The sequence below is a fragment of the Phacochoerus africanus genome, chromosome 2, assembly GCF_016906955.1.
Source record: "Phacochoerus africanus isolate WHEZ1 chromosome 2, ROS_Pafr_v1, whole genome shotgun sequence".
NCBI classification, from domain to species: Eukaryota; Metazoa; Chordata; class Mammalia; order Artiodactyla; family Suidae; genus Phacochoerus; species Phacochoerus africanus.
Window position 1 is genome coordinate 248,637,439 of NC_062545.1, and position 14,643 is coordinate 248,652,081.

The 14,643-nt window shown below is 37.9% G+C and overlaps 1 protein-coding gene across 3 annotated transcripts in view; it reads left to right on the top strand.

Moving 5' to 3' along the window:
- SLC44A1 (solute carrier family 44 member 1) overlaps positions 1-14,643 on the top strand; it is a 210,861-nt gene that overhangs the window by 109,487 nt on the left and 86,731 nt on the right. For all 3 annotated transcript variants that reach the window (XM_047768087.1, XM_047768089.1, XM_047768088.1), the window contains exon 5: positions 13,516-13,609. In XM_047768087.1, the coding sequence (XP_047624043.1) occupies positions 13,516-13,609 (94 nt within the window). The remainder of the gene's footprint in view (positions 1-13,515; positions 13,610-14,643) is intronic.

The window sequence follows — 14,643 nt, forward strand, 5'->3', positions numbered from 1 at the left end:
GCTCACAGCAACACTGGCTCCTTAATCCACTGAGCAAAGCCAGGGATGGAACCTGCATCCTCACAGATTCTAGTCAGATTACCACTGAGCCACAATGGGAACTCCCAACATGAGACTGACTCGGATCTAGATTCTAACTCTCCTTCTGTCACTGTCTGGTTCTGTAATGAAGGACAGAAGGTATAGCCTCTTGGAGCCTAGATTTCCTCATCTGAAAAAAAATTTAGATTTAAAATAATGCCTCTCTCTTAAGTTGTGAGGATTCAGTGAAATGATGCCTGAAGGATATTAGTCCTAAAGAAGAATACTGTTGTGAGAGGTTTTAAAAAAATTTCTCTGAAGAGAACTGATGTGATCTAATACTCATTTTCTGGTCCTACATGATATCCTCACAGGTATTGATTTGCTGAGTCTAACACTAGAACTCTCAGGTCTGTCATATCAGGTTTCAGGGAGGGATGAGTTATTCCTTAAGGGTTTTCTTAAAACTTTGGACAGTGTGAGCATACTCAGTGTACTCTGGGAGGTGGTGGTGTTGAATAGTTAAGAGTATGGGAGTTCCCGTCGTGACTCAGTGGTTAACAAACCTGACTAGTATCCATGAGGATGCAGGTTCCATCCCTAGCCTCGCTCAGTGGGTTAAGGATCTGGTGTTGCCATGAGCTGTGGTGTAGGTTGCAGACTCGGCTCAGATCCCGCGTTGCTGTGGCTGTGGTGTAAGCCTTCAGATACAGCTCCAGTTGGACCCCAGCCTGGAAACCTCCATATGCTGCAGGTGAGGCCCTAAAAAGACAAAAAAAAAATAAAAGAAAAAGTATAGACTGTGGAGTCAGATTATCTGTGTTCAAATGATGGTCCTAGTACTTCATATCTATGAGACACCGGGAAAGTTACTTGATCTCTCCATACCTCAATTTCCCTATCTATGAAATAGGGATGATATTTGCACCTGAACTACCTCATAGAGTAGATATGAGGAGTTAATGCATTGAAAAATGATTAGAACAGTATTTGGCAAATATAAATTATTTTTTAAAAAAGTGTTGGCTACTGCTTTATATTATTGTCATGGTTGTCATTGTTATTCTACCAGTAGAGTGTAATACTCTTACAGTTACAAGTCTCTAACTTCTAGCTGCCTTATATATGGATGCCATATTAATATTCCTAGAGCTTTAGTCTCTTGTTCAGAAATTAGTTGGAAAAAAAACCAACAACTCTATATGTCTTGCCTTGGCATTCAAAAGTATGATCTAGTATTGAACTAGCTTCTAACATCTTCTCTTGGACCTACTGAATGTGAGTCTTGATCCCTTGAACCTGACATATCATCTGGAGGGCCAGAAGAGAGCTAGTTCCTTGTCAGCTGTATTGCCTGCTGTAATGATCTATTAGGGAGAAATGCCCCACTCTGCCCTGCTTTCACACTTTGTTTCCAGGCCCCTATCCTTATAAGTGAATATGATACTGAGTGTGGCCTTACCAGGTCCTGTTGAGAAGACCCTTCTGCTAAGTTTTATAGCTTTGTATTACCCATAGTGTCATGCACAAAGTAGGTGTTCAAAAATATTAATGAATAAATATTATTTCAGAAAACAGACCTATTAGATCTAGCTTCAAAGGCAGCTGTTTACAAAATAAGTTAACAGATTAGGCATTTAAAAAGTAATAATAATGGCAGCATCAAAAAGCACGGCAGTGGAGGATGGAGAAGATACTAATTTTAAAAGGCAAAGAGAAAACTATAAAATTGCAGTAGTGGAGTTCCCATCGTGGCTCGGTGGTTAACAAATCCGACTAGGAACCCTGAGGTCGCGGGTTCCATCCCTGGCCTTGCTCACTGGGTTAACGATCCGGTGTTGCCGTGAGCTGTGGTGTAGGTCACAGACATGGCTCAGATCCTGCATTGCTGTGGCTCTGGCGTAGGCTGGTGGCTATAGCTCCGATTCGACCCCTAGCCTGGGAACCTCCACATGCCGTGGGTGCGGCCCTAGAAAAGGCAAAAAGACAAAAAAAAATAATAATAATAATTTAAAAAATAATAAAATAAAATTGCAGTAGAGAGGGAGCCTTTGGTGTAGGGTACTAAACATCTTAATTTAATAGCAACCCTAAGTTGAAATTTCTGAATTTCTCAAAAGAACCTGTATTGTTTGGATTGCTGACTTAAAACTAGAAGTACAAATTGATTTGGGGAGTTCCCGTCATGACTCAGTGGTTACAAACCCGACTAGTATCCACAAGGATGCGGGTTCCATTGTGGGTTAAGGATCCGGCGTTGCGGTAAGCTGTGGTGTAGGTTACAGACATGGCTCGGATCTGGCGTTGCTGTGATTGTGTGTAGGCTGGTAGCTGCAGCTCCAATTTGACCCCTTGCCTGGGGAATTCCATATGCTGCAGGTGCAGCCCTAAAAAGCAAAACGAAACAAAACAAAACAAAAAACAAATTGATTTGGAAGGAGCAGATAATTTTTATTGTTATCTGTGCTTATTTCTTGTTATCTGTTTCTGTTAGAAAATACAGTTCTTTGACCTCAAGTATATAGATATCAATCATTAATTCCAGAGAGGACTATCTGTAAGAGATAATTTGAGTTTTAGTGGAATATTTCCAAATCTGTAAGAGAATTTTTATAAGTCCATGAACGAGCCCTCATGTAGGAGCAAACTGTAAATCTCCTAGAAGAAAACTCAAGGGAAAGCTTCTTGATATTGGAATTGGCAACAATTTCTTGGATGTGAACCAAAAGCACAGGCAATGAAAGAAAAAGTAGATAAATTGGACTCAAAATATTAAGACAAAATCAGCAGAATGGAAGGCAACATGCAATAGGAGGAAATATTTGCAAGTCTCATATCTGATAAGGGGTTAATATCCAGAATATATAAAGAACTCCTACAGCTCAAGAACAAGAAGAAATACACAACCTAATTAAAAAATGGGCAAAGGACTTGAGTAGACATTTCTGCAAAGAAGATATATGATTGGTCAATAATAAGAATATGAAAAGATGATGAACATCACTAATCACAAGAGAAGTGCAAATTGAAACCACAGGGAGGTACCACCTCACACCCCTTGGGATGGGTACTAATAAGCAAACAGACAAACAAACAAAATCCAGAAAATAACAAATGTTGGTGAGGATATGGAGAAATTGTGTACTGTTGGTAGGAATGTAAAATGGTGCATCCACTGTGGAAAACTGGGAAGTTCTTCAAAAATTAAAAACTGAAATTATGAAGAGGATTTTTTAGGGCAGGGAAAATACTTTGTATGATACTGCAATGATGGATTCATGTCATTACATGCTTGTCAATGCTCATAGAATGTATAGCACCAAGAATGAACCCTTCTGTAAAGTATGGACTTTGGGTCATTATGATTTGTCAATGTACATTTATCAGTTGTATCAAACATACCACTCTAGTGGGAGAATGTTGATAATGGGGGAAGCCATATATATGTGGGGGGACAAGGTATATGGGAAATATCTACCTTTCCTTCAGTTTTGCTGTGGAATAAAACTGCTCTAAAAAAATTAAATCGTTGAAAAAAATAGATTGCTCTGTGACCCAGAAATCTCACTTTTAGGTATATATCCAGAATAATTGATAACAGGATTTTGAAGCAATATGTGCACGCTTATGACTCATAATCCTGTAGCATTATTCTGCAAAGAGGTAGAAACAATCTAAATGTCCACTGACAGTTGAATGGCTATACAAATGTGGTCTCTACATACCGTGGAATGTTAGTCTTCAACAATAAAGAAATCCTGTCATATGCTGTAACACAGATGAACCTGGAGAACATTATGCTGGATGAAGTAAGCCAGTAACAGAAAAGCAAATACTGTATAATTACATGAGATATCTACAGAGTAGACTCTTTGAAGGTAAAACTGTGATTGCCAGGGCCCGAGAGGGGGAGGAAATGGGAAGGCACTGTTCAGTGGGTATAGAATTTCAGTTTTGCTTGCTTTGCAAGATGAAAAAACTTGAGATCTATTGCACAATAGTGTGCATAGAGTTAACGTTAGCATACACTTTAAAAAATGCTTAAGATGGTAAATTGTATGTTATGTGTTTTTACCATCTTTTTTTTTTAAAAAGGAAGGAAATTCTTACCCATGCTACAACATAGATGGACCTTGAAGATATTATGTTAAATTAAATAAGCCAGTCACAAAAGGACAAATACTGTGATTCCCCTTAAATGAGATACTTAGAGTCAAATTCACAGAGACAGAAAGTAGAATGGTAGTTGGCACAGGCTGTGGGGAGAGAGGAATGGGAAGTTACTGTTTTATATATAAGAGTTTCAATTTTGCAAGATGTAAAGGTCTGGAGATGGATGATGGTGATGGTTGCACAACAGAGTGAATATACTTGATCTACTGAACTGTACACTTTGAAATGGTTAAGATGGTAAATTTGTTGTTGGGTGTATTTTACGACAGTTAAAAGGTTTATGAAAAAGAAAGATACTATTTGAGGTATTAACTTTTTAAATGATAATTTTAAATCTTATTGTAAAATGCACTTTTTTTTAAACCAGAATGGAAAGATAATATAAATCATTTTTAGTTTTAAGTTTCCATGACAACATCTGAAGGTACTTTTAGCACTTACCATCCATTCATGTGAACTTTTATTACCTTTACAAATTATTTGAAATCTTTAGAGGGGAAAGCTCTTATTTCCTATAGTAATGTAAGAAATGCATTTATTTGGCAAGTAATATTTCCTTAATTCTTTGTCTCTTTTGGACAAGAAAGAGGAGTTGTTTTCTTGGACACTTAATTTTTGGAATGCTTCTGTCAAGTGTGTCTGACTAGAATAGAAAGCTTGGAAAAAATAGTTGGAAATTAGATTGGTTGCTTGGAGATGCTGCCATATTCCAAAGAGCTTTAAAAGACAGGCAGAAGATTTCAGATGCATATAAAAGAGTAAGTTTTAGTACATGAATTGAGTGGTAGGCATCCAAATGTGCATTTTATTATTTTGGTTCATAGTGTATATATGACACAAATATCATAAATATACAATGCTAGAGAATGAAGCAATTTAATAGTTGCTGTTAAAAAATTAGAGCTGTCAAATATCACAAAGACTCGGTATCATCTTGCTGCAGTGGTGCATGCGTTTCCAGGGGGCAGTATCATGCTTTATTCATCTCTGAATATCCAAGCCCCAATATATGACCTCACATAGCAGCTATTCAAGAATGATAGACTGAATTTCCCTCTTCATCTCTATTGCTACTTAATAATTTCTCATTCTCTTAACACACTGTCTTTTGCTCAATTCTGTGTCCATGTGAGTTGCCACCAGCAGGTAAATTGTTTAGCTACAGTCTAACTAGAATTGCTGTGAAATTGGCTATTTTTATTCACCTCTAAATAATTCATCTTATTCATTCATTCATTTATCTCTCTTATACATGCTCTCCAAGTGATTATTCATGCCTTTTCTTCTCTTAAGCTCTCTTGTTCTTTCTCCTTCCTAACCTTATGCCCTGGAGAAGAAACTAAAACCATCTGGTGGGAGCTCTCATCATTTTCAGCAGAGCATGAATCCATCAGCTTTCCTTCCTTCTAGTTTCTGATGAATAAGTTTCTTTCCTCCCTTATTATCATTATTTTTGAAAACTCAAGTGAGGTTAGAGGGACAAAGAATCGCCCTCCCTCTGAAGCTAACTTCAGTTTTACTTGAGACTTTGATCTCAGCCCAGCTAGATCACAACAGTGGTGAGAGAAGGGAAGATAATGCCTGCTCAGAGTTCCTTCCCTCTCTCTCCCGTTCTTGATTCTGGCCCTACCACCACCTCTGGCCCATAGTCCACCATTCACTTGACTCTACTGTCCCCATTGTTCATCCTGGGTATCTGAGTCTGAATAGGTAAACCAATGTACCATTTATTGGTACCTGCTTTGTACCATGCCCTGTGCCAAATGCTTCACCTGTCATTTTATTCTTTCTACATGCAGTTTAAATTCTCATTATCCTCAGAAATGAGGACAACCTGTATCCTGACTGCATGTTCTCAGTTGGTGCTGATATTTTATGTGGAATTCCTTATTATCTTTTCTATTGCTCTTATCAAACTATTGTATAATGAGTATTTTGTTTTCCCTAACACAGGGGTAAAATGGCAGAAATCTTACTTTCCTTTTGCTCGTGTCCCATACATAGCATGTGAACTAGGCACTCCCATTGAAGAGTGCTTTTCACTGTGCTGTAGTTGTGTACATTCTGAGAGCCTTCTGGCCTGCCATTTGGACTGGGTTCACATTTTGAGTAGAGCCATGCAACTTGGTGACTGACTCAGTGATTTTAGTTGAAAACCTTGAGAGATTGTGTGATCCGTTCAGATAAAATAGGTGAATAGTAACAAGCCTTTTGATTATTGTTATCTAGTTGGTAAGTTTAGAGTTAGTAGGAATAGATGATTAGATTATTACCCTTTTTTTTTTAACCAGTCAGTAACACTACAAGTTAAACCACAGAATTAGTATGGATTCTTATTAGCCATAGTGAATTAAAAGATTGGACTTGCCATCATTAATAAGTAAATGAAATTGCAACTGATTTAGTTGCCTACACATCAGAGAAAAAAGGAGTTCCCTTGTGGCACAGCAGGTTAAGGATCTGACATTGTCACTGCAACCACTTGGGTCACTGCTGTGGTACAGGTTAGATCCTTGGCCCAGGAACACTTCCACATGCCATAGGGGAGGCAGAGAGAGAGAGAGAGAAAGAAAAAGAAAGAGAGAACGAAAGAAAGAGGGAAAGGGAGGGAGGGAGGAAGGAGGGAAAAAAATCCTTAAATTTGGTAATACAATTTCAATTAATTCCTTCATTCAACAAATAATTAGATAGCACCCATTAAATATTGCCAGAGAGACAAAAACAAGTAATAGTCCCCGTGTTTAAGGAACTTGTATCAAGGAGACGGTCAAACTTCTCTTTGTCCTCACGATATCTAGAAGAAGTCTTGTGCATAGGTATCCACAGTTAATTCACTCAGCAAATATTTACTGTGTGCCTAATATGTGCCAGTAGTTGTTGACAGGTGATGTCATATCTCCACCTGATTAATGGTGCTTCTTAGAAATTGCAAATTTGTCCAGTTGGTTACTAGATATTGAAACTGGAAAATTGTCTTGCATTCTTCTGGCATATAAATATATATAATGCTTTCCTAATTAGAGAGAAAGGGGTTAAATTCATTGAACTTCACATAGTAGTGTAATTTGTTTTTCATAATGGAAACTTCTCTGCATTGAAAGATTTTCTTTTTTTATTAACTACAGTTTTCTAAAGGATGTTTATTAAGGAATCTTTTTTCTCTTAATTTTAGTGTATCCTATGAATATTACTGTGGTAGCAAATCAAACAAAATTTTAAAGCAAGACTTCGTCTTCTACTTAACCTACTCTTTGTTTCAAATAATTTGATGTTTTAGACTAGTGGTTCTTAACTCAGGGTAAATTTACATCTGCCAGTGGTGCCCACCCCCCCCCCCAGGACATTGAGTAGTGTCAGGAGACATTTTTGGTTACCCCAGCTGGCTGAGAGGTTGCAGGGAGGCTGCCGGCATCTAGTGGATAGAGACCAGGGTTGCTGCTAAACATCCTGTGAATGCACAGGACAGCCCCCCTACAACTGAGAATTGCCTAAGAATTTTATTAATACCAAGGCTTAGCAATCTTGTTTTAGTATTCTTTGTATTGAATCGTGAAAAGCATATAACATTGTATATAACATGTAACACAAAAACATGCGATTAAAAATAGGTACTTCTTTCTTTCTTTTTTTAAAATCAGGGTGTCTCTTTTCTTGAGCAGATGGCTTTTGAGTGCTGTGTGCCAGGAGATAGGAGTTGGAGATATTTTGAAGGCATAAGGCCCCAGTTCTCAAAGAACTTACATTCTAAAGATAGAGATGATATGTAAACTAAAAAAAAATTATGAAATAATATACTAAGCTTTATAATAGAGCTAAGCAGTAAATAGCTTTGTCTGGATGCATCAGAGAAAACTTGATGGAGAAGGTGAAGCTTGAGTAGTTTGTGGAAATTCCAGTCAAACTTGGACACTCCTTCAGGTGCGAGTTAGGAAAGGAGAGCCCAAGCAGAGGGACCAGCACGTGGAAAAGCCTAGAAGTTTGTTTTGTTTCGTTTTGGTTTTTTCTTTTCTTGTTTTTTTTTTTTTTTTTTTTTTTTTTTCTTTTCTTTTGATGGCCATACCTACAGCCTATGGAGATTCCTGGGCTAGGGATCCAATCCAAGCTGCATCTGCAACCTACTCCACAGCTTTCGGCAATGCTGGATCCTAACCCACTGAGTGAGGCCAGGGATTGAACCCGCATCCTCATGGACGGTATGTGGGTTCTTAACCCTTGGAACCAAAACACGAACTCCTGGAAACTTGTTAAATAGCAAGAATTATAAGTTTATTGTGTTTGAATGAGGCTGGAGGTTTAGGTAGAGGCCTGCTTTAGGAGGGCCTGGAAACCAAGGAGGTTGCAATTTATCCTGAGGGCAGGGGTGTAATACAACTAATGCCCAGTTTGTAGAAATTGTTCTGAAGGTTGTGTGCTGAGTGGAGGTAAGAAACCCTTTGAGAGAGTAGTTTAACTGACCTAATAAGAGATCATGATTGTCTGAAATAACTAATAATTGTCTGATTGTCAGGACTTGGTATCTTGAATTCTTGAATAGTATGGAAAGACGAAGATAAATAAGATATAGGATAACTCCCACACTTCATTGTGGGGATTTCATGGATGGGGGAGCTGTTAAGCAGGGTAGAACAAATGCGGGAGGAGGCAGAGCAGATTTGGAGAGTGGGGGATGGAAAAAAATTTTTTTCAAACATATTATCTTTGTGGTGTCTATGAAACATAGATTTTTTTTTTTTAAACCCAGGAGCTTATTGAATACTTGTCTGATTAAGATTATTCAGAATGATACAGAAGAAGCATTGTGGCCTTGGAGTACAGAATTCTGTTTTGTAGTTTGCCAGTGATTGCTTAAAAGGCCCTAGAATATGACTTATTTTTTTCATCTGTAGTGTTTGGAGCATGGTGATAGAAACATACTTCTTAAGGGAGTTGTTATAAGTGATATTGAGCTAAAGAATAAATAATTGAGTATTATAAGGCATTTGAAATATTGTTGTAGTTAAACATTCTGGGGCCAATAGCAACCGTTTACCAAGATAAATGTTTATATACCCAAGTTAGGTTCCTAAGATCACTCATTTTGATGGCCTTTGAATAACATTGGCTGCATTGCATGGATTGCCTCTGGTGTGGCCTAGATAAGTTTTTATTTTTTTGTTTTAGACTTTTCTTTACTCTAGCATGGTTTTTTCCTGCTTTTTGCATTAGAAGAAAAATGTTGTCTCCCTGTTTATAACCATTCTATGCTAAGTACTGCTTATACTTCTACTATTGCAAAAATAAAGCATATACTACCTTAAAAGTGTTCACTGAAAATGCATTAGCTAATAAACATGAAAAGCAAAACAACTTTAAAACATTGACCCTTTCTGGGTTGTTTTAATGTCCTCCACTGAGGCTTCTTTGCCCATCGACCCTTTGAGCAGGAAGCAATATAAGGTTTCTTCTGATTGTTACTACTAACACTTTGTAAAGATCTTTTTCCTTTAATCTATTTAGTACAGGATCTATTTAGTACTGGCCTCTGTCCCAGAATACCATCAGAGATAAGACTATTATCCTTTCATTGAGCATCATCCTGAGAAAGTCTTTATAAAATTGAACTTTGTTGCACCTGCTGACCTCCTTTTTTAAATGAAAAAGGGGCGGGGATGGGGATTATGCTCACTGAATTCAGATGGAGCCTGTGTTTGACAGGACTGACACAAAATGTTTTAGTTAGGCCCTTTTATATTGTGCAAATCGATTCCATCTTGGACTCTGAAAGAAGTAAGTTGTCAATTCAGATCAGGAAGTTGATCACATTGGGTGCTCTGTAGTTATTGGCACAGTGGCTATTGTTTTCACAAGCAGTTCTATAATACGACTCCCAACTATTTCAGAATTAATCTAACATGTTTGCTTGTCGTTGCTATCATGTTTTCTCTTAAAATTGCTGTAAATAGAACCTAGTGGCATTATCTTTAAACATGAAAGCCTAATTTTAGAAGACTTAGATATTTAATATTCATGTTTAACTTAAAAAAATGTCATTAAAATGGAAGAGCATGATCAAATACAATTTCAGAAACTTAGTTTCTTATTGAGTCTAGAAATATTTTACACTATCAGAGTTCCTGTTGTGGCACAGTGGAAATGAATCCACGAGGATGCAGGTTCCATCCCTGCCCTCAATCAGTGGGTTAAAGATCCGGCATTGCCATGCGCTGTGGTGTAGGTCACAGATGAGGCTCAGACCCTGCATTGCTGTGGCTGTGGTGTAGGCCGGCAGCTGCAGCTCTATTCAACCCCTAGTCTGGGAACTGCCGTATGCCCTCAGTATGGCCCTAAAAAGACCAAATAAATAAAAATATTTTACACAAATTATTTTTATTTAAAATAGATACTACAGAGAAATCTCAATAGTGTGTAATAATCTATATGGATAAAGAATCTGAAAAGGAATGAATATATGTATATTCATGTATATGTATGACTGATTCACTTTGCTCTACACTTGAAACTGTAAGTCAACTACAATAAAATTCTTTCAGAAAAATAGATGCTACATGTATTTATGTAAATATGTTATTAAGGCCCACATGGTCACACACTTAGCAAGTTAGTTGCTGGTTTGGGGGCAGCATTACTGAGTTAAATGCAGGTTTGTGGCTTTCTAAAAATTCTTTTGATTGAAAGGACAAAATGAATGAAATAACATCTGCCAATTTTATTGTCCCAACAAATCTTTTTTCCTTTTTTTTTTTCCTTTTGTGGGTGCACCCACAGGATATGAAAGTTCCTGTGCCAGGGATTGAATCTGAGCTGTAGCCATGTCTCTGCCACAGAGACAACACCAGATCCTTAGCCCTTTGTGCCACAGTGGCAACTCCCCAACAAATCTTTTTTCTTCTTTTCTTTTTTTTGTCTTTTTAGGGTTGCACCCTTGGCATATGGAGGTTCCCAGGCTAGGGGTCAAATTGGAGCTACAGCTGCAGCAATACCAGAGCTATGTTTGAGACATATACCACAGCCCATGGCAATGCTGGATCCTCACCCCACTAAGAAGGGCCAGGGGTTGAACCTGTGTCCTCAGGGATACTTGTCACATTGGTTGCTGCAGAGCCACAATGGGAATTCCCAAATCTCTCTCTCTCTCTTTTTTTTTTTTTTTTGATCTTTTTTTTTTTCTTTTGTCTTTTTAGGCTGCATACTTGGCATATGGAGGTTCCTAGGCTAGGGGTCTAATTGGAGCTGTAGCTGCTGGCCTATGTCACAGCCACAGCAATGCCAGATCCGAGCCACATCTGTGACGTACAGCACAGTTCGCAGCAACTTCGGGATCTTCGAACCCCTGAGCGAGGCCAGGCATCGAACCCACAACCTCATGGTTCCTAGTCAGATTCCTTTCTGAGGCGCCACAACAGGAACTCCCCAAATCTTTTTTCTACACTCCCTTTTAGTTCCTTCTCACATCCTCGACATGATGTTTCCATAATTAATTCAATGTTAAAATCTGCCTCCGGACTTCCCTTGTGGCTCACAACATAACTACACGGCATTGCTTCTACAGTGGCTGTGGCTCGACCCCTGGCTTGGGCACTTCCATATGCTACAGGTGGGGCCAGAAAAAAAAAAGAAAAAAATCTGCCTCCACATGATATTTTAAATATTTTCCACAGTAGTATAGTGTAATATCTCGTTGTTGCTATAATACAAACGCAAAGCTCTTCTATTTGTATTTAATAATAAAATATTTGATGAAATTAGTAACCTAGTAGGAACTTTAATGAAATACAAACAGTTTACATGATATAACGTAGTAGGTACCAGCAAAATTAGAACTAAAGCCTAGATCTCCTTAGTTAATAGCACCTGTTGTACAATAGACCTTTACAGTATTCTTGTGCTGTTTTATAAAATTAGCAGGTTAAATAAGACTTAACAAGGATTTGATGTACTGTATCCATCTAGATTTTATATATTATTTAGATAATATATTAGGCATATAGAGAATAACCAATCCAGGACTGAATGTAAGCTCTTTTAACTGTCTGAAACCTGGGAGTCCTTTGATCAATTTATTGGTTTTTTTTGTGTGTGTGTGTCTTTTTAGCTATTTCTTGGGCCGCTCCCGCGGCATATGGAGGTTTCCAGGCTAGGGGTCGAATCGGAGCTGTAGCGTTAACCCACTGAGCAAGGGCAGGGACCGAACCCGCAACCTCATGGTTCCTAGTCGGATTCGTTAACCACTGCGCCACGACGGGAACTCCCAATTTATTGGTTTTTATCAATTAGTTCAGTTTATTTACAGTTACTGTTTCATACCTTTTAAATTAGAAAAAAGTAATGCATTAACTGAGTACATATGTGCTATATCAAATTATTTTAAATATTTAGTAATGGAAAGCCTGGAAAGGAGAGATGGCATATGCAGTTGAAGATGGGTTTTGTAGTCAAAGAGTTCTAGGGTTTGATCTCAGCTTTACTGCTTAGTAGCTCTGTCATCGTGGGCAGGTTATCTGCTTTATCTCTTAGCCACTCTTTTCTCCTCTTTAAAATGGGCTTAATAATGCCTGCCTAATAGGGTTACAGTAAATGATATAATTTATATATACGATGAGGGGCTCATCCCACCAATGAGTTCCTGGCATGATAGGAGGAGGGGATAGTTCCTTTGCCTATCTCAGCCCTCCTCTTGAGATGAGAAACTTGTGTGGGGAACACAACTAGCCTTAGGAATTGGCTGCTCTCAGTCTGACCCTTAGAAGCACTGGGGCTGGCAAAAACCCTTGGTTTCTTCAAGAGGAGAATTTTCTTTTGGCTGCACCCAAGGCATGTGAAAGTTCCCGGGCCAGGAATTGAACCCATGCAACAGCAATGACCTAAACCACAGGTGACCGCACTGGATCCTTAACCTGCTGTGCCACAAGAGAACTCCTAGAGGAGAATTTTATTATGTTTCTTTTGTTCCCTTGTTTGGAGACTTTCCTAAACACAGTTTGGTTAGTTTCAATGAAAAGTTGACGCTTTATTAAAGAAAAAAAGTGCATATATATATGTCATCTTGTATAGGGCCTGACATATGGCACTCTGTAAAGGTAGTTCTAGTACTTGTTGTTATTACCTTTAATATTATGAATTAAAATTTGTACTTAAGTTACCAGAGAACAATCTGCTGCAGATGATTGAGAACTGATCCTATAGACTAAATCAGACTTTTATTAATTCTCTACTGTTTGAAAGTTGTATCTGTTAACATTAACTTTAAAATTAAAGTGACTTAATAAAAGGATGTATTTAGACTGTGTCCTGCTAGCTAACTCATAGCTTTTCTTTCAACAGGCTCTGCACTGTGCAGCTACAGCCTAAAGCCTTCTGAATACACCACGTCTTCAAAAGCTCCTGTTCTTTGCCCCAAGCTACCTGTTCCAGCGAGGTAAATTTTATTGTGTTTTGTTAACTTGTGACATTTGTTTTTGTAGGGAGATTTTAAACTGGTATATGTTATTCTCAGAAAAGAGTCACTTGATGGTACTTGTTGCTCAGGTCCAGTACTTTTACAATAAAATTTTTAACATAGTCATAGAAATGACAACATGAATTTCACATCATTTTTAAACACACACACACACACAAGGCAAACAATTTTTCTCATTCTCAGATATTTTAAATTTCTTTGGGGGGCTCTCTTCTTTTTTAATGCCATAATGTTTAAGTATACAAAGGTGCTGAATCATCATAAAATCTACAACAAAATTAAAAGCCAAGTCTCATTCTCCAGAGATTCTTTGAAGTTGATTGTACTAATAACCTACTGGGATTATTTTAAAAAGTTCTTTGTAAATTTAAAAATTATGCCAGTGATTATTCTCCATTATTTATTTCAGGCTATATCCTTTAGGTATACTCTCTATAATAAACTGTTTGCCATGTCTATAATAAGCTGTTTGTCTCACTCAATAGACAATGTTAAGTACCTATTCCATGTAGTAGATACAAAGATGAAACAAGAAATGTTTTTTGTTTGGAAGGATCTCATAGGAGTTATAAGTAAAGCAGATTTTAAAATTATAAATTGATTTTTTAGAAAGGAAGTAAGTTCTTAGCATTCCTGTCGTGGCTCAGTGGTTAACAAACCTGCCTAGTATCCATGAGGACTTGGGTTTGATCCCTGGCCTTGCTCAGTGGGTTAAGGATCCACCGTTGCCTTGCAGACACAGCTCAGATCTGGCATTGCTGTGGCATAGGCCAGCAGCTATATCTCCGGCTCTGTCCCTAGCCTGGGAACCTCCATGTGCTGCTAGTATGGCCTTAAAAAGACCAGAAAAAAAAAAAAAAAAAAGAAAGAAATTCTCAAGCATTGTAGAATAAATCTTCAGAATTAGATGTATAGTATTTGGAGCATGTCTGATCTTGAGAACTTCAGTATGTATCACTAACCATGAACACGCATATTCCCCAGGAGTACTG